The sequence below is a fragment of the Osmerus eperlanus genome, chromosome 8, assembly GCF_963692335.1.
Source record: "Osmerus eperlanus chromosome 8, fOsmEpe2.1, whole genome shotgun sequence".
Classification (NCBI taxonomy): domain Eukaryota; kingdom Metazoa; phylum Chordata; class Actinopteri; order Osmeriformes; family Osmeridae; genus Osmerus; species Osmerus eperlanus.
This window is the reverse complement of record NC_085025.1, coordinates 9,990,522-10,018,266: the sequence shown is the minus strand read 5'-3', so window position 1 is coordinate 10,018,266 and position 27,745 is coordinate 9,990,522. Positions and strand designations below refer to the sequence as shown.

The 27,745-nt window shown below is 48.8% G+C and overlaps 1 protein-coding gene across 3 annotated transcripts in view; it reads left to right on the top strand.

Moving 5' to 3' along the window:
* Positions 1 to 3,780: 3,780 nt before the first annotated feature.
* Positions 3,781 to 27,745, top strand: part of LOC134024622 (syntaxin-binding protein 5-like) — a 71,132-nt gene continuing 47,167 nt past the window's right edge. For all 3 annotated transcript variants that reach the window (XM_062467189.1, XM_062467188.1, XM_062467187.1), the window contains exons 1-2: positions 3,781 to 4,352; positions 7,028 to 7,125. In XM_062467189.1, coding sequence (XP_062323173.1) covers positions 4,215 to 4,352; positions 7,028 to 7,125 — 236 coding nt within the window. In that variant the 5' untranslated portion in view covers positions 3,781 to 4,214. The remainder of the gene's footprint in view (positions 4,353 to 7,027; positions 7,126 to 27,745) is intronic.

Below are 27,745 nucleotides of genomic sequence, written 5' to 3'. Positions count from 1 at the left end.
TGTTGAGGTGTAAGTGTTCAGGTTTGTGTGGGTATGTTTGATTGGAAATGACAAGAGCAGATGTGTTCAGAGAATGTTTAGTCTACAATGTGCTTTCATGTGCATTTGTGGGGGTGTGTACAGTAGCCCCTAACTTGAATAGCATGTACTATGTTCATGAACATATTGTATATCCATGTAATGTATGCAAATCTTTGTGTGCGTGTGTGTAGGTGTACATTTAGTTCTGGCTCTAAACCAACGGATCCAAATGTATATTGAATTATATGATGGTGTATAAATGGGTAACAGTATGTTTGTAGCTATAGAACATTTTCTATAGATTATTTTGTAATTTTTAGTTGACAATTCACAATAGTGTCTACTGTCTACTGTATGTAAGACAGATATACATGGCCAAGAGGCAGCAAAGTAAAGCATCTCAAATGAGGATGAAGTCATTTGTCAAGTCAAATCCATTGAACATTATAACAAGTGATGTGAAGGTCCAATCAAAGTCCTTGGAGTTTGGCCACCCTTTATTATTGTCACCCCTGTCCCTGGATTAGTCGTGGATTAGCTTCACACATACATGACATTAACATATATAAACCCCACATCCAATCATAATGCAGTACATTTGCATATCTCCCAGGGTTACTCTGGTGTGTTGTAATTCAGTGCTGGAGGGGTGCATGTGGGTGAGGGTTGATGTACTCATGTAATGTCATTGGTCCATACAAGGTCTATGGTGTCATAAACAACGTCCCACTGTATTAAATGGCCAGAGACAAGATGCTTTGTTTATGACGGATTGTCACATTACTCATTTCATTTGGTAACATTTAAAAAATATGTGCTCATCCCTCTAAAAATGACCTTGACTAAGGATTGGATTTAGACCTTCATCAGCATCCATTCTATTCTCTTTCTTTCTCTCTGTCTCTTCCCCTTTCTCTTCTCTCCCTTTCCATCTCTCCCTGGGTTTGCACTTTGACCCTCTCTAAATGAACAATGTAGCGCTCCCTCAATGAAAAGCCTTATCAAGGCCCACAAACACAGCAGACTGATTCTAAATACAACACACGGACACACAGACACACACAGACAAACACACACGCGTGGACACACACACCTCCTGCAGGCAGATGAATGGCCAGGCCACTACACAATGGAGGTAAATTAAATCACTGATGTCAGTATCACCAAGGGTCCCCCCTCCCACACCGTGGCTCTGTGTGTGTGTGGGCGGGCGAGATCACGTTTGACACACATACAAACACACACACACAGCGAGATTACCTAATAAGGGCTTTTTTGTTTGTCTCTACAAACAGAATAGGCAGATATCATAGACTGTGTTTGGGGAGGAGGGCAGACGGTCAATATCAGTTTATTATGCAAATCAGAATCATCCCAACAATGCCTCTATGGTCACCTTGGAATGATTGCTGAATGAATCACTAGCATCATCTCACGTTGTCCTTTTGAGTACAGTGGTACTGTCTCAGGGTTTCTCTGAAGGCTCTGCTCTGAATCTGCTTACCTGTATTATGTCTTCCTAAGGCCACACACAAAGTACCTCACTGTCAACCACACACAGTACCTCACTGTCCACCACACTCAGTACCTCACTGTCAACCACACACAGTACCTCACTGTCCACCACACTCAGTACCTCACTGTCCACCACACTCAGTACCTCACTGTCCACCACACACAAAGTACCTCACTGTCCACCACACACAAAGTACCTCACTGTCAACCACACACAGTACCTCACTGTCCACCACACTCAGTACCTCACTGTCCACCACACACAGTACCTCACTGTCCACCACACTCAGTACCTCACTGTCCACCACACTCAGTACCTCACTGTCCACCACACACAAAGTACCTCACTGTCCACCACACACAGTACCTCACTGTCCACCACACACAGTACCTCACTGTCAACCACACACAGTACCTCACTGTCCACCACACTCAGTACCTCACTGTCAACCACACACAGTGCCTCACACTGTCCACCACACTCAGTACCTCACTGTCCACCACACACAGTACCTCACACTGTCCACCACACTCAGTACCTCACTGTCAACCACACACACAGTACCTCACTGTCAACCACACACAGTGCCTCACACTGTCCACCACACTCAGTACCTCACTGTCAACCACACACAGTGCCTCACACTGTCCACCACACTCAGTACCTCACTGTCCACCACACACAGTACCTCACACTGTCCACCACACACAGTACCTCACTGTCAACCACACACAGTACCTCACGGTCAACCACACACAGTATCTCACACTGTCCACCACACACAGTACCTCACTGTCAACCACACACAGTACCTCACGGTCAACCACACACAGTATCTCACACTGTCCACCACAAACAGTACCTCACTGTACACCACACACAGTACCTCACACTGTCTTGCACAAACACGTGTTCCTGAAGAATGTTTTCCTAATGCTGCAATGATTGTGCAGCATGTTCCTCCACTATTGCAACGCTATGACAATATCACATTGTGGTCATCATGACCTCATGACAATGTTATCGAGCAAATGGAGGTCACAGATTTCAAATTTCCCAAGGGACAGTGCAGGTTAAAGACATGGACAAAATGCTGGAAATGGTTTCCGGGGACAAGATGGAGAGTGAGAGAAAAAACGAGTGTAAGAAGAGTGTGAAGTGGAGTGATGGATTGAACAAGGAATGGAGGGGAGGAGAATGGGAAGGTAGCAGGAATGGGCTGTATGGAAAAACAAATAAAAAAACATTCTCTGTAGCCGTCTAACCTCTCTCCCTCCTCATAGGGACAGTGCGTCACAGACACACAGGCTGGGTTCTCTATAGCTGTCGATGTGTATCCTGTCTCACTGACATACAGGTACAGTTCTTTCCAGCTGTCCCTCCTGTATCTGTGTCCTGTTGGTCTGCAGGAGACCTGGCTGGGTATCAGGTGGGCAGAGGAGGAACACATGCATCACTTCCACCTCTGTGCCACCAGAAATCGCCCCAGCCCCTCGTCTGTGCGGGCCAGCGGACAGCCCACAGGTGCCCATGTCAATGCCAGTCAGGCGTAGACAACCTCACGTTTTCCTTACACACACACACATCCTCTAACACAAACACTGTGTCTCTCACGTGTACACACAGTTAGACGTGTGTGTTCTACACGGACACCATAAACAGTTCTTTAGTTGCAGTCTGTTTCAGGACAGGACAATAACAGGATCTCCAATACAACATGCAGAAAAGGTCAGTTATAAAATATAAAGAACGGATCCTCTGTACTGAATTCACCCAATATATCATTTCAGGAAAGGAGACAACCAATGCAGCCAATGCATTGATCAGACAAAAAATGCAGCTGGCTGGCAGGCTTAGTAGCTGGTTTGTTGGTAGGCTGACCAGATGGTTGACAAGCTGGCTTCGAAGCTGGTTAGTTGATATGTTGACTAGCTGACATTGTAGCTGGTAGGTTGGTAGGCTGACTAGCTGGCTGGCACCACATGCCTGCTACTCTGATGTTGCTGAATCCCAATATCCCAGGTGCAGTGGAGCGGCGCATGCTGTTCATTCCGCTCTCACTGTGTGTGTGGTTGTGTGAATGTGTGTGTGTGGATGTGCTTGAGTGAGTGTTAGTTTGCGTGAGTGTGTATGTGTGTGTGTGTGTGAGAGAGAGCGAGAGAGAGCGGAATACGAGAGGGAGGGATAGAGAGTGAGAGAAAGAAGAAAAAGAAGAGACAGAGAGATACTCTGTTGCAGGGGTAGAGAAGGGGAGAGACGAAAGTAACGGGAGCTGTGGCGCTTCAATCAAACATCCGGGTCCGAAAGCGCAGGAGCACCGCTGCAGCTACGTTTCCGCGTTGGTTGAGCGGAGAGCAGAGGGGAGGGGAGGGAAACTGAGAGAGAGAGCGAACAGCCGAGGCGCAGTGGGACAGAGTCTGAGAAAATTACACCGACGCACCACACCAATACAACAAATAAATAGGGAATTGACACGAATTTTGGGCTTCAACGAGCCCGACCCAAGCGGTTCGCGGCATAGCGTTTTCACCATGGAGACTGCGGTATAAACACGCTATAAAATGTGAGATTTACCGAGGAAACCAGAAGAGAGCGAGAGTGGCTTTCCCCCCTTATCTGTTGCGGGTGATCTCAATCGGTGGTCCTTCGTCGTAACTGCCGTGTTTTCTGGGGGAAAATGAAGAAGTTCAACATCAGGAAGGTGCTGGACGGACTGTCAGCGGCGTCTTCATCCGCTCAGTCTCCCCAACCGGGGACGCAAGAGAACAATTTGATCCAGGAGACTCTTCAGTCCGAGCATTTTCAGCTCTGCAAGGTGGGCGAGTCAGAGTGCTTTATTATGCCGCTCGACTCAACATAACTGTCTCATAACAGACAGTCCGTGTGCCTATGTATGTGTGAGTGTGAGCGCGCGCGTATGTAGCATATGTGCTTCCACTATTTATCACTGCATTGGTCCCAGTCTCCAATCTCGATACCGGTGCAAGTGCATGCGCCCCTCAGTTGTGGTCCGTTGTGGTCGGAGACTGAGCGTTTTGGACGTTAACTGCGTTTTCTTGGCACCTGGTGACGCGCTTGTGCATTAGCCTTACTGTATTTTGAATTAATTCTACAAAATGGCAAAACATGCCGTGCTGTTTCTCTTTTCCAATTCTGTGTTCAAGGCAAGCTACCCTGCCTGTAAAATGCGCATATGGCGAGTGCGTTATGGAGATATCAATGCAGATATAGTCAAAATCTCAATTTGACGTTGATTCATTCAAACGTACGGATATCGGTTTGTCCTATATGATTTTACTAATGTTGGAATACTATAATGAATCGCTCATGTGCACTTCACATGAACTGTCATACGAGGGGGTGGGCTAAACAACGTTCTTGCATAATCTGTTGGGTTTGGATTAACGTGTCAATGGCTGGGGCCGTAGCTGGTTGATACAGTTACCATCAGACCCTTACACACGCACACACACAGGCGATACACACACACAACAAGATTCTCTCTTGCGCGCCATCATTTAATCTCTCTCTCTTGCACACACACGTTTACACACACATGCCCCTTCGAGTTCACACATCCTATCCCCTCATCGATTTGTACACCGCGGGAGGCTGGGCTCGACATGATAAGGCCTTTCCTCCCCTCCTTTGTGCACGAGGCAGCATGGCCGAGAAACATACAGAGCCTGTTTAAAACTAGCATGCATTCCCTGGGAAGACCGCTGCAAATTTAAATTTGACACATGGGGTCTATGGCTCCCTAATGCTTTCGTGATTTATGGTTGGGCATTACATTTTCAGTGCCAGTGATACTCTCTTTACTTTCAGCGAAATTCCACATCTTATTTTAGTCTTGTTAACGTATTGGTCTGATGCGGTGCCATAAACGTTACAAAGTGTGACCATTATTTAATTGCATACGACAAAACTCACGTCACCTCCCTATCACAGTAATTGGACGTGGCACTTGAGGGTATGGACGCAGACGGGTAGAAGTCTCCCGAGGTGACGATTGTCCGGTATTAAATGATGCTGGTCGCTTATACGTGGCACACGTTCGCGCGCCTGTATGATGGCACACGTTCGCGCGCCTGTATGAAGACCCATTTGTGTCATTACATAAGGAAAATATTCGTGGCGAAAGGATCCACTTAGAACGTGCATGCGTATAATTGTGACGGTAACCCGCTGATATGTCCTACCCTACAACATGCCAAAAGCACTTGAGTGAGGGATGTAGCCTTGGCCAAGAGAAGTATTGGCTGGATTATATTTTCGAGAATGGCTCAATTGTAGCTGCAAGCTCTCTGTGTGCGTAATTGGGCTTAAGTTCCAGGCGGATATGGCGGGAGAATTCACCCAAAGATCCACGCTTGTTGCACCGTAATTAACCCGCAATGCTCTCGGACTGTGGTACTGCGTGTAGAGCAGGTGACTGCAATTGAGAGCGCCCCTTACGTAATACGATTTAGCCCCTCTGCTCTGCCGCTAAGAGCAAACAAATATCTACAACTTGCCGGCCGCCAACAGACTGATGCAATAGCCTACAGCGGTGCATATTGTGGTGTACCCGGGGTAACGCCCCAAAGCGATGTTTTTATTGGTGTATTTTATTTCCGGAGTCCTAATGCAATGACAGAGAGAGAGAGAGAGAGAGAGAGAGAGAGAGAGAGAGAGAGAGGCTGGTGTTGCCAGTCTGTGCACCACATGCCTGCTACTCTGATGTTGCTGAATCCCAATATCCCAGGTGCAGTGGAGCGGCGCATGCTGTTCATTCCGCTCTCACTGTGTGTGTGGTTGTGTGAATGTGTGTGTGTGGATGTGCTTGAGTGAGTGTTAGTTTGCGTGAGTGTGTATGTGAGAGAGAGAGAGAGAGAGAGAGAGAGAGAGAGAGAGAGAGAGAGAGGAAAGTGGAATGTGTGTGTGTGACTGAGAGAGAGAGGTGTGTGTGTGTGTGTGAGAGAGAGAGATTATTTTCAATTTTACCACACATAATTTGTGTCTCCAAAATAAACTGTATTGTAGGCCTACTCAATATGTTGGAGGCATTTCTATTGTTTGACATTTTGTCTCGAATATATCTGTCCCGCCTTATCATGTATACCACAACCTTAACCCTTGTGTTATCTTCGGGTCATTCTGACCCATCAGTCATTGTGACCCACCGTCGTTTTGCGACAACTTTACCGCATACAAAAACAAAGTGAAGCATTTTCTTCTTTTAACCGTTGGGCTGTCTCAGACCCCCCACATTGCAAAGGTTAAAAGAAAATTATTTGTATTTGTTTTTGTATTGGGTAAAATTGGGTAAACACAACGATGGTTCATTATGAACCTTTGGGTCATGTGACCCGAAGGCAGCACGAGGGCTAACCACAACAGTTGACTTTCAAGTATTACATTCCTTCTTATACAAATTTTTCAATTTTCAATTTCAATTTTCTGTTTCCTTAATGTATGTCCCTGCCACCCTCTCATTGGCTGTCCTAGACCGTCCGTCATGGCTTCCCTTATCAGCCATCGTCCATGGCCTTTGACCCGGTCCAGAAGATCCTGGCTATTGGAACCCAGAGTGGAGCTCTCAGACTGTATCCTTTCCCTGCATATCTATTGTTTGGGAACCTATCGGTTGGCTTAAGGGTGTACTTCCCCAGGCATCCCCAATAGGGTGTGTATCTGTGGGGGTGGGGATAGGGGTAGTGGTAGGTGAGGGGGCCCGTCTCCACATTCTCCAGCCCAGCCTGCAGGTAAGTGGATGCATTTCCTTCTTTACCTTCATGTGCAGACTGCTGATAAGGATGGTCTTTCTCTGGTTCTGCCAAAAGGATTGGTGTAGGAGAAGATGTTTGCCAGTGCAACAGCTTGCGGTGAGAAACACAGGCTGGTGGAACATCACGGCGGGGAACCCATAGCTACAGAGAGCACCCGCTAGCTGGCCTCCGTCACGTCCTCTCCCCACCGGCCCTGTGTGTACTGTCACTAAAACGTTCCGTGGAGCTCATTAGAACATACTGTTGCAGCTCCGGCTCCGGCTAGGCCTCTCCTCTGCTCTATGTCTCTCCGTGAACAGCAAGTTTCTCCTGTAGACCAAAGTAAACCCGCAAAAGATGGTGGATGGTAAACATCTGTGAAATGTTGAGGTTTGCCAAGGGTTAAGCGTCTCTGAAGACCGTCTAGTTCAAATTGAACTCCTTAGGTATTTACTTAGTGTGCCTTGTTCTGTTGAAGTGGTTCCCTGTTACCCTTGTCAGCTCCCATTGGTTAACTACCTTATCAATCACATTTAGAGCGGCACCGTTCTTGATATGTTGCCCCGTGCTTCTCAGCATTCAAGGCATCATTGGCCACCCTCTTTCACCAATCAGACCACAGTCATCCGTGTTGTCACTTCCTCCTTGGTGCAGTGGGGGACTTTGTCAACGTGAGATGAGTTAGAATCCAGACCTGCCCAGCTCTGTGGGACTGATCTGGATCAGATAGGATTCTAATCTCTCCTGGGGAAGATGGAAGTGGAGGCCCGCCCCTGCTCATGGCCCGCCCCTGCTCAGGGCTCTGTCTGGGATCAGCCCTCCAGAAGGAGACGGGGTCCCATTCCTCCTGTCTAATCTGATGAGGCCGATGCCTGATACTGAGCCCACAGAACAGAGGGCCATATTTATCAGTCACTCTCTTTGTCTTACTGCAGGTGATGTCATCACCCGCTGATGAATGACAGCCAGTTGACCAATCACCTTGCACAGACAGTTGTCAGGGTACATGCCAAGAGATAAGGCAGTCGGTCTTGGACCAAGACAGTGTGAGCCAGGCAGGAGTTTGAGTGGAAGCCATTTCTAATTAGTGTTACAATACATCGATTTTCTCTCAGTGGGGTCGTGCGTAGGTAGGTTTGGTAGGCTTGTAGTGCTTTTATAAATGCAGCTCTCTAGCAAGCACTGCTGCAGTGAGGACTCTCAGCTGTGACTGGGTGATGTAGTGTCCGAGGTGGAGCTGAACTGTGTGGCCTGGGTTGTGTTCTCCCATATGTTTATATGCCAGGGCTGCACAACTACAGCTTGCAAGCTCTTATTAGTATGTGTGTTTGTGTGTGTGCGTGAGTGTTTGCGTGCTGGGGCTTTTGGCTGCACTCTCTCTCCCCCCGTGGAGGATTACAGGAAGTGGCAGATCAAGGGCCTGAGCCTGGCAGCGTGGAGGAACGGTCCAGAGAATTATGCCAGGGTAGAGGGGAAGGAGGAGAGGAGGAAAACAGGAGGAGGAGAGGAGGCGGAGGAGGAGAGGATGAGGAGGAGAGAGGGGCAAGGACAGGAGGAGTAAAAAGGGGGAGGGGTGGAGGAGAGGAGAGGGAAAAGACGAGTAGGACAGGTGACAAAGGAGAGGCAGACGGAAAGAGGAGGAGGAGGAGAAGGGGGAGGATGAGAGGAGGGGGGGGAGGGGGGGGACAGCTGATCTGACAGCCTTAAGCGAATCGCCCCTTGTGATCCACTAAAACTGCCCAGTCGCTGATGCTGGCCAGGGCCACGCAGATCACAGCCCCTCTGGTGCTGTCTGTGGACGAGACGGAAAGAGAGGGCGCGAGGGAGGGAGGGAGGGGGAGGAGGAGGCAGGAAAAAGGGAGGGAGAGCGATAGGAGCGAAGGTTGGGGAAATAGGTGGGGTAGAGCGAAGGTGATGGAAAGGAGAGGGACGGGAGGTGGCAGGAAGAGAGATTGAATGAGGGAGGAGAGGGGGGAGAGACGGAGTGTGGATAGCGATAGAAGCAGGGATATGATGGGAAAGCGAGAGGAGGGAGAGAAAAGAGCAGGAGAAGGAGGGAGAGGGGAGAGCGGAAGACGGAACAGGGGAAGCAGGCGGAGGATGAAGAAAGAAAGAAAGAAAGGGATGGAAGGAAAGAAAGAGACAGAGAGAAGGGACTGGAGCATCCAGCTCAGCACAGGAAAGGCCCAGCTCCTGATCCTCAGCACAGGAATAGAAGCCTTATTGATCTGTGTGTTGTCATCCACTCAGGCCGATATGCACAACTGCACGCACTCTCAATTGTTTTGTACCGATTTGCATGATAGACATATCTTTACTGCAATGCAAAGGTTTTCCTGGCCATAATCTGAATAATGTCCTGAGCCACTGAAAGAGGTCTTGCTGTGCCAGCACTTCAGCCGTGTTAGCCTGGTTCCTATGGGTTCAGTTGATGTGAGTAGGACAGCATTTGTGTGTTTTGTAATGAAAGGATGGAAAGAGGAATCATTTCCACCCTTCCTTCCTTGCATGCTTCCATTCTTCCTGGCCTGCGTGGTGTGTAGGTACCCTGTAGGGGATGCTGTACTGCAGTGCTGGTGTGATGGTAGCCCCATAACTCAGCACCCCCCGTCCTCCACGCACACACACACACACACACACACACACACACACACACACCCCTCCGTCCCAGTCAGACAGTCAGACGCAGATCAATGGTTCAAATTGTCGCTTGGCGCTCCACCAGATTATCTCATAACCAGGCGTGAAGTGCCGGTCATACACACAAAAACACACTCACACACACACACACACACACACACACACAAACACATAAAGACACACGCCTATTCACTACTGACTGACACGCAGGCTTACAAACATTGAAATTGCCCACATTTGTGTACATTTGCTGCCATAGAATCTGCACCGTTTGCATGTTCACATTCCTGATGCTGCACAGTGTGTATATAGTTGTGCTAGGGGAGCAGGCTGTCCCTGGCCGCCCTGCTGTCCAGTGCTGCCTGGCCTGGCCTGGCCTGGCCTCAAGCTGAGGCCCAGACATGTCTGCTGGAGGGACGCTCCATTACCCATCTTCCACCATCTTCCCTAGCAGGGCTGGGCAGAGCAGGGCCAAGCTGGGTTGGGTAGGGCTGGACTGGGTAAGGTTAGGGTGGGTAAGGTTAGGGTGGGTAAGGTTAGGGTGGGTAAGGCCAGGGTGGGTAAGGTTAGGGTGGGTAAGGCCAGGGTGGGTAAGGTTAGGGTGGGTAAGGTTAGGGTGGGTAAGGTTAGGGTGGGTAAGGTTAGGGTGGGTAAGGTTAGGGTGGGTAAGGCCAGGGTGGGTAAGGTTAGGGTGGGTAAGGTTAGGGTGGGTAAGGTTAGGGTGGGTAAGGTTAGGGTGGGTAAGGTTAGGGTGGGCAAAGGAGAGCAGGGAACTGCAGGGCAAAACAGAGACACTGCTGCTCTTCCAGCTCAGAACACCCCGTTCCACTTTATGTTTATGTTTGCTGTTGAGTTTCTATTCAAATCTGTATCCAAGCCTCTCCCTTACTTTGTTGTGAGCTAATAATTTTAGATGTCGCTACGCAGTACAGACCTTGCCTGGGGTTGTGTGTATGTGTGTGTGCGTGTGTTTGTGTGCGTGTGTTTGTGTGTGTGGTTACATAATGCGGCAGAGCTCAGCTCACCGAAGGCTGGATCAGACAACAGTCACTGAAGGAGCCAGGCTGCTCTCTGTGTGTGTGCTGTGTGTTTACCCATACATACAAACATACTGTGGTGTAACTGTCGAAATGTGCATTTAAGCATGTCTGTAGAGCAGGTGTGTAAGTGGGCCTGGTCATAACAGTCTATCTATCTGGGGGGAAAGAACCTCAACCATTTCCTTCCTGTGCATCTAGCTCACTATAGCGTTAGCACCCGGGCGGGCGGGCAGGCAGGATTTCCTGGTGGGAGGGTGCACCAGGAAGGGAGCAGGCAGGAAGTAGCACAGCAGTGTCCCCTTGGGGATGAGGAGCGCATCCCCTAACAACCTCCTTACAGTCAGACCACTATTCATTCACTTATTTAACTATTATAAGTCCATCTAATGGCAATTCAGTATGCTTAAGCCACTTTATCTCAGTATCCGATTGCACTATGTTGACCATTCACGCTGCTCATTATTCTTATTTTTATATATATTTTATTTTATATTTAAATTGTTGTATTCTTAGATTGTTTAGTTCTTAGAAATACTTAAACTTTTGTACTTTTACTTCATTTAAGATCTGTATATGTTTAGTGTTTTGCACCTCCCTGCCACAGTAAATTCCGTGTTTGTATAACATACATGGCGAAAAAAACGAATTCTGATTCTGATTCTAGGACATGGATTGGGAATGGAGGGAAAAGTGTGTCAAAGTCGAGAAGTACCATGTTCCAAGTTCCATGATTCACCTGTATTTGTGCGTGTGTGTGATGTTGCTGGGCAGATGTCAGGTCTTTTGGGTAGGACGAGGGTAGGTCTTTTGGTTAGACTCAAGACCCACTCTTATTCTATGTATTCTCAGCCCTGTCTCACTGTCCTGACCTCACGCTCCCTTCCGAAAAGGCTGCTTCATGTATGGTTTTTGTAGGAATTTTGTGTGTGCGCATGTAATGTAACTAATGTAATTTTACCTGTGTGTGTGTGTGTGTGTGAGTTCACAAAACGTCAGGCCAATAGACCAAGTGACCAACTCCATTGGATGCCACCAATAAACCAGGCACAACCGGCCCACATTGAAGCAACAGCACCCTCATCTCAGCCTGTAATCAACCGAGGTGGGCACAGTGGAGTCTGGTTGGACAGGCACACCACATCAGCCACCTTATTCCTCTCCATCCTTGCCAACAGCAAAGTCTTTCAGCAGTGACAAGCGCCACATGGGAGCTGGGGAGTCGGGTGATGAGAGTGGCCTGTCGTAGAAGTCTGTGGTGGATGATGTCCTCTTGGATCCTGTTAAATAATTTACTGTACAATTACCTCTGACTATTACTCTAGGCTGCCGGTCCCTTATCTCTGGTGAGCCCTTGTTCTGCTAGGAATGATGGCTGTGCATGTGTGTGTGTTTGTGTGTGAGTTAGAGTGTGTGCATGTGTGCGCGCATGTGGTATTCTACTCAGAAAGGGCACTTTTGATTCACTAGTTCACTAATGGAAAAGTTTAAGCGAGAGATTCAATATTGTCTTGGTTCAGAAAAAAAGCTCAGTGTTCGCCACGCACGCACACACACACACACACACACCCACACACCCCTACGCACGCACACACACTCACTCACCGGTTCTCTCCATCTTTGCTAGTGAGTCATCGCAGGGTAGAGGCAGAGCGGTCTTCTCTCTTAACTCAGAAACGGCGTTATTGGATGATAACAAATCTTGATGACCTGACGGAAGGCTAACAGACAGACGCTCAACTGAAGAACATAACAGAAAAAGTGGAGCCAGGCACCGTGTCAACCTTGGAGTGGATCGGCCTGCAGTCTGGAACGTAATGTTGTCACGAGGGTTGACATACACGGAATGGTATCCCATTGTTTTTGTTAGAACAACAAGCATTTATATCGAGAGTTGCTTAAGATATAACTTACGAGTAATGTTTTTCAAGAGCAGATCTCCATTTGAAAACAAAAATTGAATCGAGTGCCGTCTATTATCACCCTTTATCCTCACCCTTGGTTCCTTTTTTTTCCTCGCTCCCCTGTGTGGTGCAAGTGAGGCCTATGCTGGGTAGTAGTGCACTGCTCTGGCTAAGGGAAGGCAGTGCTGCCTATGTGATGCCTGCAAGGTCGCCTACCTGTGCACTAATTACACTCAACAGACGGCCGAGCGCGCCTGACTGACTCACAGTAAACACAGGCCCTGTGTAGACAGAGGCAGTGTGGTGAGATACAGGTAGCTGTACACTGCTCAGGAACACACACACACACACATAAACTCATACACACACACCCTAGAAAACACACACTTACATTAGGCACACTTTTTAAACCCCATGCTCTCTTTCTCACTCACACACAACCACACACACAGGCTCCCCCACAGGAGGCGACCAGTCGGTGGGAGGCTGGGGCTAGTTGCTGGAGGCTGGCTGACAGAGCAGCTGTCATTTAGCCAGCGGGAATCTCCATCAAAGGCTGTCCCTGGCCCGTTGATCCTGCTCATCACCCCCGGGCTTCAAACAAAGTCCTGCAGGGCCAGTGCCGGGGATGGAAGCCCCCCAACACAGGCTTGCTTAGCGGGCACTCATCCCAGGGTCTCTGCCTCCAATTAACACCAGCTTCCATGCATGTGGACCCGGCTGGAGGGGGGAGGCTAGTTCCTGAGAGAGGACAGGGAGTAGAGCTGGGGCAGTTTGGTATTTTGTTTTGGTTCGTGGTGAATAGTAGTAGAATAACAGAAAGTGCTGCAGTGGTGGTGAGGATAGAAATAGTTCGAAAAAGATATCATATAAATATCGCCGCTGATATTAATGATGTTGCTAAAAATGAGGATGATGATGGTGAAGATCAAGACTGTATTACTGTGAGCCTGGTCTCAGTCTAAAGGCATCATATATTACCGCTTGTAAAGAACAAAGAAGTTTGACGCAGAAGGTAGCCCATGGCGTCAGTACAACACAAAACGGGACTCTAATTCTAACCATAACCCTAACCCCATGACGTCAGTTTTAGTGTCACATCATGTCACCCTATCCCTAACCATAACCATAACCCATACCGTAACCCTTCCGAGTCAATATAGTTCACAAAAGGCTTCTGCTGGCGTCATTAGGGTTTTGCCCCAGAAGGATGAGAACTTGTTGGTTGCATCTGGCTGTGGATAATGACATGGTCTGATCTATTATGCAGCATTTAGTCTCCCTGAAGCAGTGTGGGACACCGGGACAGGAGGCCCACCATGACGAAAGGTTGGTCTCTCCAGGCCTGCTGACTCAGCATGTGGGGGGGAGCTGTGGTTTTGTCCACGGGGCTATCGATTCTTCACCCCCCCTCCCCCTCCTCCCCCCAAACAACCCACACTGTATCATATTAGTCGCTAGTCAATAGCCCCCAAGGGTGGTGGTTCTGATGACAGAGCTTCTGCCCGCCACCCTCCTTGTCATCTCCTGTCTGGGGACGGCAGGCGTGGGCACAGAGAGAAACCGATACAGCACGTCACATGGTGACAGCCTCATCAGTCATCCGGGGGGGGAATCACGCCGTGTAAATGGAACCAATATTAAAAAGTGAAACCCCAAACGTTTTCCGCACTCCTCAAACGGTTTGGTTTCCCAGAGCGACGGCCGCGTGCCTAAACGGTTGAACCCGTCCCTCTGACGTTTCCCCTTCAGCAATCCCCTCGTACGACGGTCTCACTGTCGTGTAGGATCCATCTCATAATATAGAGATGTCACAACGTCATTATCCCATAATGACGTTGTGCGAGCGGTCGCCGTGGAAGCTGTGCACCGGCAGGCTGTGGTGCAGGTTAGCCACAGCTGTCACTCCCATCAGTCGCCGTCCTCATAGGAACATATGTCGACATGGTCTCTGGGGGGCGCTGGAAGGGGATTGGCCGAGAGAGTGGTTGTAAATGTCAACAAGGGTTTGTTCACTCACTTAATGCAGTGCCCTTCATATGACCTCCATAGGCTCTCTAAGGGCCCTTCTAGATGAAGCTTATCTTTCTCTCTCTCTCTCTCTCTCTCTCTCTCTCTCTCTCTCTCTCTCTCTCTCTCTCTCTCTCTCTCTCCCTCTTTAGATGTCTCCTTCTCTCTCTCATTCTGTATTACTTATTACTCGTTTTGTCTCCCTCACCCTCTTCATCTGTGATGGGTTAAAGCTATCAATTACTCTTTTGCACACTCGTTCTCCTTTTACCTCTCTCTCTCCCTCCCTCTCTACCTCCCTCTCTCCCTCTCTCACTCTGCTTCTTATCACGAACCCTTTACCATTCCTGGACATCGTTTGTTGTTTAATAATTTTTAGTTCCCTTTGATATAAAATAATTTGTATTTTCTCATCACTGTTATCTGTCTTTTGCTTTAAAGCTATCGAGGTTGGTCAGGGTATAGGCTATGGGGGGTTGGATGTTCATCGACTAATATCCCAAGAGCTGTGTGTGTGTGTGCCTTTTGGGTTCGTACAAATGAAGCCAGCTCTTCGCCCACGCCAGTGTTCTTTGAAAGTCACTGTGCCTGCTCTTCTGTGCCTAGCTACTGGCTAGCTGTCTGCAACACTATTACTGTCAACAGGCTGTAAATTGACCATGCCTTTGATGGACTGCCTTGTCCTGTTGTTAGATATCCTTGCATCCACACAGAATGCGACAATATCATGTTTACTGTAATTGATATAGACTTTACCTTCGGAACAGAAAAGTCAAGATGGATAAATGACAAACATTTGATATTGCTCTCTTTATAGCTGTTCTATAAACTATATTTACTTTGTGCAGGTTAACTAGCCTGCCACTCAAGGGCCTGTGTGAAGATGAAAGACCTCCTAGCAGGAGAAGTAGGCTGTGTGTTGTGAACCAGACGCCTGGAGGCCACATTACGTGTGGCAATGACCTTGGTAAAACCCTCCTCTATCTCTGTCTGCTGAAACCTTGGAACTGGCTACATGGCATTTTCTCTTTTTCGCACACACACACACACACACATACACACACACACACACACACACACACACACACACACACACACACACACACACACACACCAATGCATGCATGCATCACAGGCTTTAAGGATAACCTGTCAGCAATATCTCTGTGTGTGTGTGGTCAAGGTTTCAAGTGTCATTGGATGTCAGGTATCACTGGTTTAGCAGTGAGTTTGTTACTCTTTGTACCATTGCTTCTAACGTGTACTTCAGTCTATGAAGTCCAACTGTACTGCTGCCACCTGCTCCACAGCCTACACAGCCTATTTATAGAATGCTATCTTAGCTTTGCTAGCTGCTATAGCTAGCTAAATATAAAACAGGTGAGAAGCTTTTAAAGCAGGCTACTCTTAGCTTCTCTGCTTGTTTGCTGTAGCAACTCTATAGCTAGCTACTGTAAAGCAGCATGTAGTTGTACACTGTGTGGTGTCTTAATTGATTCCTCAACACTTTCAAAGGCAGTTTGCTTACTAGTCAAATTAACGACACATGCTAAATAGTATTTAGACTTTTCTGTTGACATGTAGCTTCACAGTTCTCCAATTGAGGACAGCGAGCTGGGTTCATCTCACTAAGATACTATACTTTAATCAGGAAACATTCTTTATACTCTTGCTTAAAGTAGATTGAGTAATTAAGAACAAAACATTCCAACACTGACCTAAACTATTTTAGGACAAGAATCTCTGCATACTTTCATCCAAATATATTACTATATTCCTTGTATAGTCTTTGCATACAAATACTTAAATCTAAAATAAATATATTTTGTAATAGGCCCACCTATAGGCCTAGGCAGGAAGTTTACCAAGCTCATCCTTTGTAATTTCCATGACAACACCATGGGTGAACCACAACCTGATCCTCATGCGCAAGATTTAGGAACTATTATTTGAAATAAATACTTTGAATTGCTGTAAAATCATCAAATGTAAAAATGGTCACACATTACCCCATTTGTTTAATAATATAAGTTTACCTGGTGACCATGGCGATGTGGTGTAGTAAAGATGGGTGTGTGAGGTTTACTGGGTTTTTCAGGCCCATCTTTGATGTATGATACGGCTGAACCTGCTCAACATTTCCTGTTTGAAGCATTGGAGGCGTCACGGTGTGTGCCGAATAGCAAATGTGCGCTCTGAACTGAAACCTTTTACGTCTCCCTCTTTCTCTTGCTTCCGCTCTCTCTCTCTCTCTTTTTTATCCCTCCCTCTCTGTCCTTCGAAATCTTTCTTTTCTTTTTTTCTATATCTCTCGGTCTCTCTCTCTTTCCACCCCTCCCTGCTTGATTCTCTATGAGATTCATACCTTTCTCCATCCAGCTAAGTAATGCCCAATGCACAAGGTAGACACAAAATGGAAAGTTATGCAACACTGACAGAATTGATCATTTGGGATTGTTTTGAACCTGTTAAACCTGTTACCCAGTTTCTAGCGGCAACCAGAACAGATACAAGTCAGGTATATTTGTGCTGTTACTTCTTTGGAAAATGAGAGGGGGGGGGCATTTCCATGATGCCTGTCTTCCTGATGGCCGGCATTCTGTATCAAAACAGAGGATTCTGATTCTCTCAATGTGAAGCAGTCTCATCTGTGACGCTCTGTCCGGCGACTTGAAAAACATTGTCGCCAAGAGGAACCCCTGTTCTCTGCCCACGTATGCCAGACAGCACACCCTGATGCTGTCACAACCTAACCCTGATGCTGTCACAACCTAACCCTGATGCTGTCAGAACCTAACCCTGATGCTGTCACAACCTAACCCTGATGCTGTCACAACCTAACCCTGATGCTGTCACAACCTAACCCTGATGCTGTCACAACCTAACCCTGATGCTGTCACAACCTAACCCTGATGCTGTCACAACCTAACCCTGATGCTGTCACAACCTAACCCTGATGCTGTCACAACCTAACCCTGATGCTGTCACAACCTAACCCTGATGCTGTCAGAACCTAACCCAGATGCTGTCACAACCTAACCCTGATGCTGTCAGAACCTAACCCTGATGCTGTCAGAACCTAACCCTGATGGTGTCACAACCTAACCCTAACCCTGATGCTGTCACAACCTAACCCTAAACCTGATGCTGTCACAACCTAACCCTAAACCTGATGCTGTCACAACCTAACCCTGATGCTGTCACAACCTAACCCTGATGCTGTCACAACCTAATTCTAACTCTGATGCTGTCACAACCTAACCCTGATGCTGTCACAACCTAACCCTATGTTTGCTTCTGCACCCCACAGCAAGCCTCTCAGGCCTATATGTTTGTCCTGTTAAACCCACAGAAACAACACAGGCCCGCATCACATTCTTGTCCCTCTGCAATTACAATCACGGGTGGATAAACATGGCATTACCTTTATACAACTTAGATACACGGTGTCCTACTGTCTTCAGGAACCAGGGATGGGTTCATCACGGCTGCTTCGTCAGACATGGTGGTGTGTTCACTCCCAGCTGTGCTTTGCTCCTGTTGCTCATCTTTCATAGGCCATGGTGACATTACATGTGGCGCCCATGGCAAGAGCACACACACGTGTAGCACGGCGAGATGACTCAGTCTTTAATGCCTCGCCACATGGCTGTCATGCAAAGCGCCCCTCCCCCCCTCCCCCCCCCTCCCCCCCCCCCATGGGTGGACCTGAGTGGGAATGTGAACGGCCGCGGGTCTGTTTGTGCTTTTCCGTCTGATTGAGCCAGAATGCGGATTATGTTGTGATGTCAAATGCGGGAGTGGGGGAGGTGCAAAGGGGGCGGGAGACAACTGGGGACCGGAGGGGATGGACGGAAAGAAGGGGGATGGAGAGAAAGAGAAGTAGAGAGAGAGAGAGAGAGAGAGAGAGAGAGAGAGAGAGAGAGAGAGAGAGAGAGAGAGAGATGTGCTGCAGGGGCTGAAAGAGACAAGGGAAGAGAGCAAAGGATCAAGGGAGTAGACCGAGCAGGATCAAGGGAAGGAGATAGAAGAGGGCAGGCTGGAAAAACAGATTGAAAGAGAGGAGTGGAATGGGAGAGGTAGAGAGAGAGAGAGAGAGAGAGAGAGAGAGAGAGAGAGAGAGAGAGAGAGAGAGAGAGAGAAAGAGGGGACAAGGGAGGGCTTCAAGGGAAAATTTACTTGTATGTGTGTTTGCAAGCAGGGGGTGATGGAACACTGTGTCTGTTTGCCTTAGTATCCTCTTCTGAGTGGGAGGGATCCATCTCTGCAGGAGGGAAACACAGTGTGTTCTAGAATTGTCTAGCTATCCAGACGCAGCATTCTAGAACAGTCCAGACAGACAGACGCAGACCCAGAACAGCCTAGCCTGCTATCCAGACGCAGCATTCTAGAACAGTCCAGACAGACAGACGCAGACCCAGAACAGCCTAGCCTGCTAGTTTTAGAACAGTCTGGCCAACCAGCCAGCTTGTCAGATGCAGAGCTCCAAATCAGTTCAGCCAGCCGGACAAAGAGTTCTTTTATGGTCCAGACACATAGACATAGAATTCTAGAAAAGTCCAGTCAGTCCGATGCGGTTTTAGAACATTCCAGTCGACCAACCAGGCACCGAGGTTTCCAACAGCCAGGGGAATTTTTCAGGGGAGTCCCTGTGGTGCCAACAGAAGGAAGAATAAAGGAGGGATGAAATGGAGGATAAGTGCAGCAGCGTGAGCGTGTGAGAGTGGCATGAGGCCTGGACGTCTCCAGACGCTGGCTGAGTCAGACGGCCGGTGTTGCGTGGGCGGAGCTTTCATCTTTTGGCGAGTTATCTATTGGCTGCCCGTCTTATCGTCGTCCAAAATGCCACCCAACCCGGACCAGGTCAGGGACCTCACCCACGCACACGCTGGCACTGTGTCCCCCAGGGCTCCCACTTAGTGCGTAGAGATAAGGGTGAGGCTCCCGGGGCGGTCTGGGTGTGTGTGTGTGTGTGTGTAGGGGCACACATCTTCATATCCAGCTCAGTGTGCTTGGCCGAGCAGCTCTCACCCCCCCACCCCCACCTTCCTTCTCCATGTGCCTTCAGAACACAGACTTAAATTCAAATAAATACGTCTGTAATACATGCTTGGCGCCGACCAGCACGCGAGTCTCTGAAACAACAACGTTATGTCGTGAAACCAGGAAGGGATTTTTCCCGGTGCGGTCCAACACCGTGGTGAGACTGCAGCAGTACTGTTCTTTACTACCTCTGCCCCCTTCTGACTACCTTGCCCCCCCCCCTCCCTCCCTCCGACCCCAAGTTCCTCCCGCTCAGTGAGAACTGGAACAACAAAGGACTTAACATTTTGCGACATCAACCGCTCCTCCGTCCGTCTCAATGAGAGCAGGTAATGTGCTGTCGATGGCTCGGTCACACCCTCACTCAGCCCCCCCGCTCGGCCTTCCTGCCGTCGCGATTAGAGAACGAGTGAGTGATGAACAGGAAGTGCGGGAGTGGGTGTGGGAAGGGCTTTCTTAGTGCTCCACCATGTCAGGCAAACCGGGCCACTAGGCTCCATCAGGGTCTATCGGCCTGATTCTTCTTCCTGTCCGCCGCTTGGCATTCCTGTGGCATTCGCATTAAGAGTGGTGGCAATGATAGCTGTATAACTGCCTGGCTGCAGTATGAGTTGAAACAGGAGGGTTTAAGCGACCAGGTCCCAGTGTAGTTACTGGACACGTACGCTGAACTGTCGCTGTCTGCCTGTCTGTCTATTTATTTATGCACCTGTATGTCTGTTAAGGGCTGACATTTGGGCTCTGTAAGCAACTTAAGTAAGCATAGCAAGTGTGCGTGCGCGCGCGCATGCGTGCGACTGTCAGCGGGCGGTTCTCTGTGTGTAACGATTAGGGGCTCATTTTTAGAAACTGTTGCTGCAGTGCCATGCATTTTTTATGGCCGAGGCCATTGTAGGGGGGCTGTGCAGCTGGGTGTGTGTGTGCGGGTGCGCACATTTGTTTTCCACACTCTAGAAGACGAGACAAAGGCAAAAAGAACCGCACAACCTTGTGGTGCACCTCTCAAGGACAGCAACAGCACTGTAACAGAAGGGCCAGCCCTCCACTGTTGGCTTCTGGCCCTCTAACCCAGTCACTGTCACACGGAGAGCACAACTCAGGCTGGGTTATTGGATGTCTCCGTCCCCGTCGCCGGGTAGATCAAGTGGAAGGGAACAAGCCGTTTGTTGTGGGCCTCTCCCCGGGACACTGTGTCGCTCCCCCGGCTTACCGTAAGCGCCCTTCAGCCTGCCGGTAACGGTGATGTCGACGGTAACGCGATGTGAAGGCTCGGACGGCGGAACACTCTATGAGAATCATGCAGAATGTGACTTTACCTCTGGGACGCTGCCATTGGCCGCTGCGTTCCCACGACAACGCCTAAGTGGAGGGTTTTGTCCTTCTGTTTCCCCACCTCCCCTGGAGAGATGAGCCAATCAAACTGTCAGGGTGGAATTTTAGATGAGGGCGGAGGGAAAGGAGGGGATTCTGGGAGGGCAGATGTGTTGGGCCAGGGCCGACACACACATCACACAGACACGTACACAAGTACACACTTGCACACACAAAGGCATCATGTAAACACACACGCATGTTTATATATTTAGGCCAGAATCCCTCATGTTTGTCTTGGTGGATAATGTCTCACAGGAGAAGGTCTTAGTCACAGCAGGGCCGAGATAGAGAGAGAGAGAAAGAGAGTGAGACAGAGAAAGAGAGATATCAAATTCAGAATGGGGAGGAGAAAGCTGAAAGACAAAGATTAAAAGATAGATATTCGAGGGGAAATGGAAAGAGATAGATCGAGAGTAAGATAAATGCAGAGACCAGGGGAGAAAGGGATTGATAGACAGTTGAATGTGTGTATGCGTGTGCGGGGGGGGGGGGGGGGTTCTTTACCCATGATTAAGGCCCTCATCAAACGGCACACACGCAGACACACAATAGACAGGAACAATCCTCTTGGCTTACATAATCACTGTGAACAATGTGCCAACACAGGAACACCAGTGTGGTCCCAGTATCTGCGTGTGTGCGTGCGTGTGCCAGTTTGACTACAGTACCTTTTACTACTTAGTGCTTTTACATTTCAGGCCCTATTGCATCATGACACCACACAGTGACTCAGTACTGTAAGTATTAAGGATCAAAGATTCTCTCTCCCTCTCTCTCCTTCTTTCTCTCGATGTGTCTTCTCTCTCTCTCACGCTCTCTATCTCTCCCTGCTCAGTGCTGTGGAGTACTGTATTGAATGTGAAGTAACTAATGCCCTGTCTGTAATTCCGTGGGATATATATACGGTGTGTGTGTGTGCCGCCGGATCATGCTTTAGACGTGTGTGTCATAGCATCTGCTTCATGGAAGTTGCCTAATACCTGTGTATCTGCCTCTGTGTGTGTGTCTATGCGTGGTTAAGCGTTGTGTGCATGTACAGTATATGTGCGTGTGTGTCAAGGGCGGTAGGGGGAGGGGGGGGGTTATGTGTGTGTGATTGTCTATCTGGAGGGTGGGGTTATGTGTGTGTGATTGTGTATCTGGAGGGTGGGGTTATGTGTGTGTGTGATTGTGTATCTGGAGGGTGGGGTTATGTGTGTGTGATTGTGTATCTGGAGAGTGGGGTTGTGTGTGTGTGATTGTGTATCTGGAGAGTGGGGTTATGTGTGTGTGATTGTGTATCTGGAGAGTGGGGTTATGTGTGTGTGATTGTGTATCTGGAGAGTGGGGTTGTGTGTGTGTGATTGTGTATCTGGAGAGTGGGGTTATGTGTGTGTGATTGTGTATCTGGAGAGTGGGGTTGTGTGTGTGTGATTGTGTATCTGGAGGGTGGGGTTATGTGTGTGTGATTGTGTATCTGGAGAGTGGGGTTGTGTGTGTGTGATTGTGTATCTGGAGGGTGGGGTTATGTGTGTGTGATTGTGTATCTGGAGAGTGGGGTTGTGTGTGTGTGATTGTGTATCTGGAGGGGGTTATGTGTGTGTGATTGTGTATCTGGAGAGTGGGGTTGTGTGTGTGTGATTGTGTATCTGGAGGGTGGGGTTATGTGTGTGTGATTGTGTATCTGGAGAGTGGGGTTGTGTGTGTGTGATTGTGTATCTGGAGGGTGGGGTTGTGTGTACTGTGTGGGTGTGCTTTTTATTAATCCCCCGTTCAGAGGGAATGACTTCCTCTTTGGAGTTCGGAATCACTTAATCCATTCTAATGCGTCACCTGAGTTAACCCACAGTCACACACCCTATATAGTTTACACACACACACACACACACGCGCACACACACACTCTCCAGAGCCCTAAGGCTCTCCCCCCTATGTGTGTGTGAGTGGTTCTTGTGTATTTGTGTCTTTGTTGCATTTGATCTGGGGGAAGGAAGGCCAGACACAGGGGAACAAGGTCTCTGGTGTTCAGAGGAGGGACACACAAAGGTTTCCAATGTGTTCCGCTTGATAAGACACACACGCGCGCTTTGCAGATGGTCGATCGGGGTCCACTCTGCTATGACAGAGAATCCCTGCCCTCGTCTCTCTGTCAATGAGAGCTTTTGCCATCCCTCCGGTTTTCCGACGGGGATAGGTTTGGAATGGCACGAACACACGCACGCACGCACACACACACGCATGCACACACCTACTGTACGGAGCTTTGGGTGGTGTCGCCGACTCCTCACAGGAGCTGTGTCCTGAGCAAGAGGCACTGAGTTGGCATGCTGCAAGGGCTTCTGGGTCAGCGGCCACACTCCCCTCCTGTGGCTCTACCTGTTAGGGGAGCGTTTGATGCCCGCGCCAGAGAGATAGGAGGGGGAGAAAAGGGAGGGGGGGGGAGGAGGGGGGGGGCACAGTCCTGCTGTCTGTTGTTGTGGACAAGAGTCTCCATTCAGTTACCAGCTCCCTCTGTTCCTCCCACTATTCTCTGTCTTTCTATGGCTCAGTGTGATATTTGGTAGGGCGTGTATATGTAGGTGTGTGTGTGTGTGTGTGTATGTTTGTGTGAGACAAAGACAGAAAGAGGGAATCAAAGAAAATACAGCAATCTGTGATGAATATTCATGAGAACAGATACATGTTCTTGAAATATGACCGACCGTGTTTCTGCATGTGTTTGTGTGTGCCCGTCGGTCAGCCGACTGTGCGTCAGAGGAGGAGCTGAGTTGACACTGTTGTATCTCAAGGTTAACGTACAACCACGATAAACGGTGTTCTCTCTCCCTCTCTCTGCTTCCAAAGTGTAAAATATTAAGCCAACTAAGTGTGTGTGCCGGCTCCCAGCTTGCCACATTCATTATTCAAGAGCCAGTCAGATTCATTTAGTCATACGGGGCCCTGTGTCTTCCTTCCTCTCTTCCTCTCTTTTGTGCTTAGCCCTCATCCCGTCTCTGTAAAGGCAAAAATGCTGTTTTTATTTGAACCGACGTCTCTTAACTGTATCCCCTTCTCTCTCTCTCTCTCTCTCTCTCTCTCTCTCTCTCTCTCTCTCTCTCTCTCTCTCTCTCTCTCTCTCTCTCTCTCTCTCTCTCTCTCTCTCTCTCTCTCTCTCTCTCTCTCTCTCTGTGTCTCTCTCTCTTTCACTCTCTCCTGTCCTCTGTCGCACAACAGCACAGAGGGGGGGGGGGGGGGTCTGTGAAGGCCTGCGCGAGATAAAAGGTTGTCTAATAAACTCTGCATGCATAATAGATCTCAGCATATAGAGGTTGACAGTTACCTTTACCCCCCCCCCCCCCCCCCCCCCGTTCCACCTTCTCTCTCCCTACTTTTTCACGGTTTAGGATCTGTAACTCGGGACCACCATGTTTTAATATTGACATGAATCAGATGTTGATGGGTGGGATGTGCTTCCTTCCCTGCTCCCCTCGGCGTCAGTGATAAGCTGGCCCCTCGCTGGCCCAGTCACATGGCTGATCGATCGTGTTTATCCGTTCAAAGCGGGTGTGCGTTCGATACGGGAAATCCGATGAGAGAGGGTGCGCGTGGATGACAGACGATCGCATTTTTGTGCATCCGTTCCTGCTGTAGCCTGACTTGCGCACGACGCCACCATAGGGAGCGGTAGAGTAATGTGCTAGACATTAGCGTTTGAATGTTTTACTGTAGCTGTCTGACTTTACTTCGTGGCCTAGTACCGTAGAGGGACAGCAGCTTATAGGTATAAACAACACTGTAACTCTACATGTCATATATTAGGTGTATCGTGAGCCCGTATGACTTGACCTACAATGGTGGCCCAGGTAAAAAGCGTGCCCAGCTGATTAGCTATCTGAACTGTCTGACGGGTTGAGGAGGTGATGGTGTAATTGGCCAGCAGGGAATGACAGGAGGGCTGTAATGCTGCTCTGCTCTTCTACAGTGAGCCCGGGGCTGGGGGCCAAGGGTGTGGCTGGGGGGGACCCAGTACATGTATAATAGATGGGGACTAAACCCTGGACGATGAATACTACGTGAATATTCTGTTAAAGCGCTGTTGTGTCGTCTCCTGGTTCCATTGCCCTTGCTCTTTCTCCTCACTCTCCTCTCTCTCCTTCTTGCTCCTTTTCTGTCTCTCGTTTTGCGTTCGCACTCTCACTCTCTCTCACTCTTTTGCGCTCTCTCTCTCTCTCTCTCTCTCTCTCTCTCTCTCTCTCTCTCTCTCTCTCTCTCTCTCTCTCTCTCTCTCTCTCACTCCACTTTTCAATATCCCCTCCATCTTGCTCTGATTTTGATCTTTAATGCATCTCTCCTTTTTCCACACTTTCTATTTCTCCCTCTTTCTTACCCTCTCTCCCTTCTTCTCTTTCTTCCGTACTCTCCCTCTTTGTAGGCACAGCACGATTTCCTTGAAGGGTTCAGCCACAAGCAATTCTGCTGATTTGCCTTTTCTATCCCCAGTTCTCTCCCTCCATCTTTCTCTCTCTACTTCTCTCTATCTTTTAGTTATACGTCCCAGGGCGGCCCTATACTGTAACTGAGTGGTGGATTGTCCTGCTATAATTAGACGTTGGCTACATGGGGTTATTAAGCTTCAGCTACTAGGCAGATCTGGCCTGACTCCAGGAACCAAACACTCTGAGCCACCGATGCAGTGGGGAAGACTTTGTACTGCACACAGGGCCCACTTCTCACAGTGGCCCCATGCCGAACTGACCTGGAGTCTCTTAGCCTTTGGCCCTTGTTGGTTTAGAGGTGATGGGATGTGTCAGCAAAGTATCCATCGCGTTCTGGCCCTTCTGAACAAGAGAGTTAAGATGTTGGTTGGGAGTTTGTCCTTTTCTGGTATTCTAGCCTTTCTTAGTATAATGTGTGTGATATCTGTGATGTTTTTTAGTCTGCAATATCCATTTGGGTAAGCAAGCATAGGCTGTCATTTAGAGAGTACTCCAATACCCTTTCAATTGTATCTGGAAAACGATGTTCTTTAAATCTATTGGAACCCCCATTTCCATTACTATTCACACCGCACACCGTCGTAGAAGTGTGTTTGATGCAACTCGTGGATTACGCGCTCTCTCTCAAGCACACACTCTCTCTCACACACACACACACACACACACACACACACACACACACGCCTGGATGATCACGTTGTTGAACTGCGTGGCACAGCAAATGGCCATTGTCAAGATGATGGCCGTGTGGGAGGAGGGAATGAGAGAGTCTTTAACAGGGCTTCTGGGGGGAAGCTACATGGTCGCCCAAGATGAGGCTCTGTAGCTGAAGCAGTGACACGCACGCACACGCACGCATACATACAGTGGCCAAGGCAACTTTAATTGTTTGGCTGCATAATAAATCAAATGTGTCACAGGAGATTATTTATACAGCCGCTGTGTTAGACAAATGAATCACTGCTCCGGGATACACGTGTGTGTGTGTGTGTGATTGTTTGTGTGTTTGTTTGTGTGTGTGTGTGTGTGTGAGCGTGTGTGTGAGCGTGTGTGCATGTGTGTTTGAGTGTGTGTGTGCTTGCATGCATGCCTGACTTTGAAGCAGTGGTTTGAAAGGGTAGCTAGACGCATAGGTGATTTAAGCTCTGATACTAGAGCCCTGTAGCTCTTACTGCCTGATGTCTCTATACAACCCCCAGCTAAGGCACTGAGCTCTCTACTTACCTACATACCTACTAAGGAGGGGAAGATTATTTTACCGATATCTTGATATGCCCATACCTACAACTTACCTAACTTGTACCAACTAGCTAGCTATAGTTACTTACCTACCTATGCACCGACTTACTGTACCATACCTACCTACTTAGACACTTTCCGACCTGGGTAGCTAGCTACCTACAGTGCAAAACAATTTACCTACTTGCTGTAGCTACCTACCTACCTACCTAACTACCTACCCACCTACACACTGTAGTTACCTACCTAGCTGACTACCTACCTACCTAGGTACCTATAGTCTGAGTTAGCTAGCTGCCTAACATATTTTTGCCTATGCAGATGAAAGCATAGCATCCCTTAGTCAGTATGGACACGCCTACTCATCACTTCCCTCCCTCCATGCCTCCCTCCCTCTCTCACAGCCGATACATAGGACCAGCCTACATGTAGATGTTTGCCTTTTCTTCTCTCTCTCCAACTCTCTTCTCTCTGCCTGCTGTACTCTCCTCTTTTCCAGGGCCACTGTATGCCTACTTCTTTGCTTTCTCTCTCCCTCCCCCCACTTCCCTCCCCCCCTGATCCCTCCGGGCTGCCAGGCTGAATGACTGGGCAGCGTTGACGTCACACCAGGCCTGGCGTCGTGGCTCTCCGCGCTCCCAGCCTTTCTGGCTCCCTCCATCTCTCCCTCCATCTCTCCCTCCACCACGCACATACGTCCCTCTTTCACTTGCTGCACACCTCTCTCCCCCCCCCCCCTCTCTCTCTTTCTCACGCT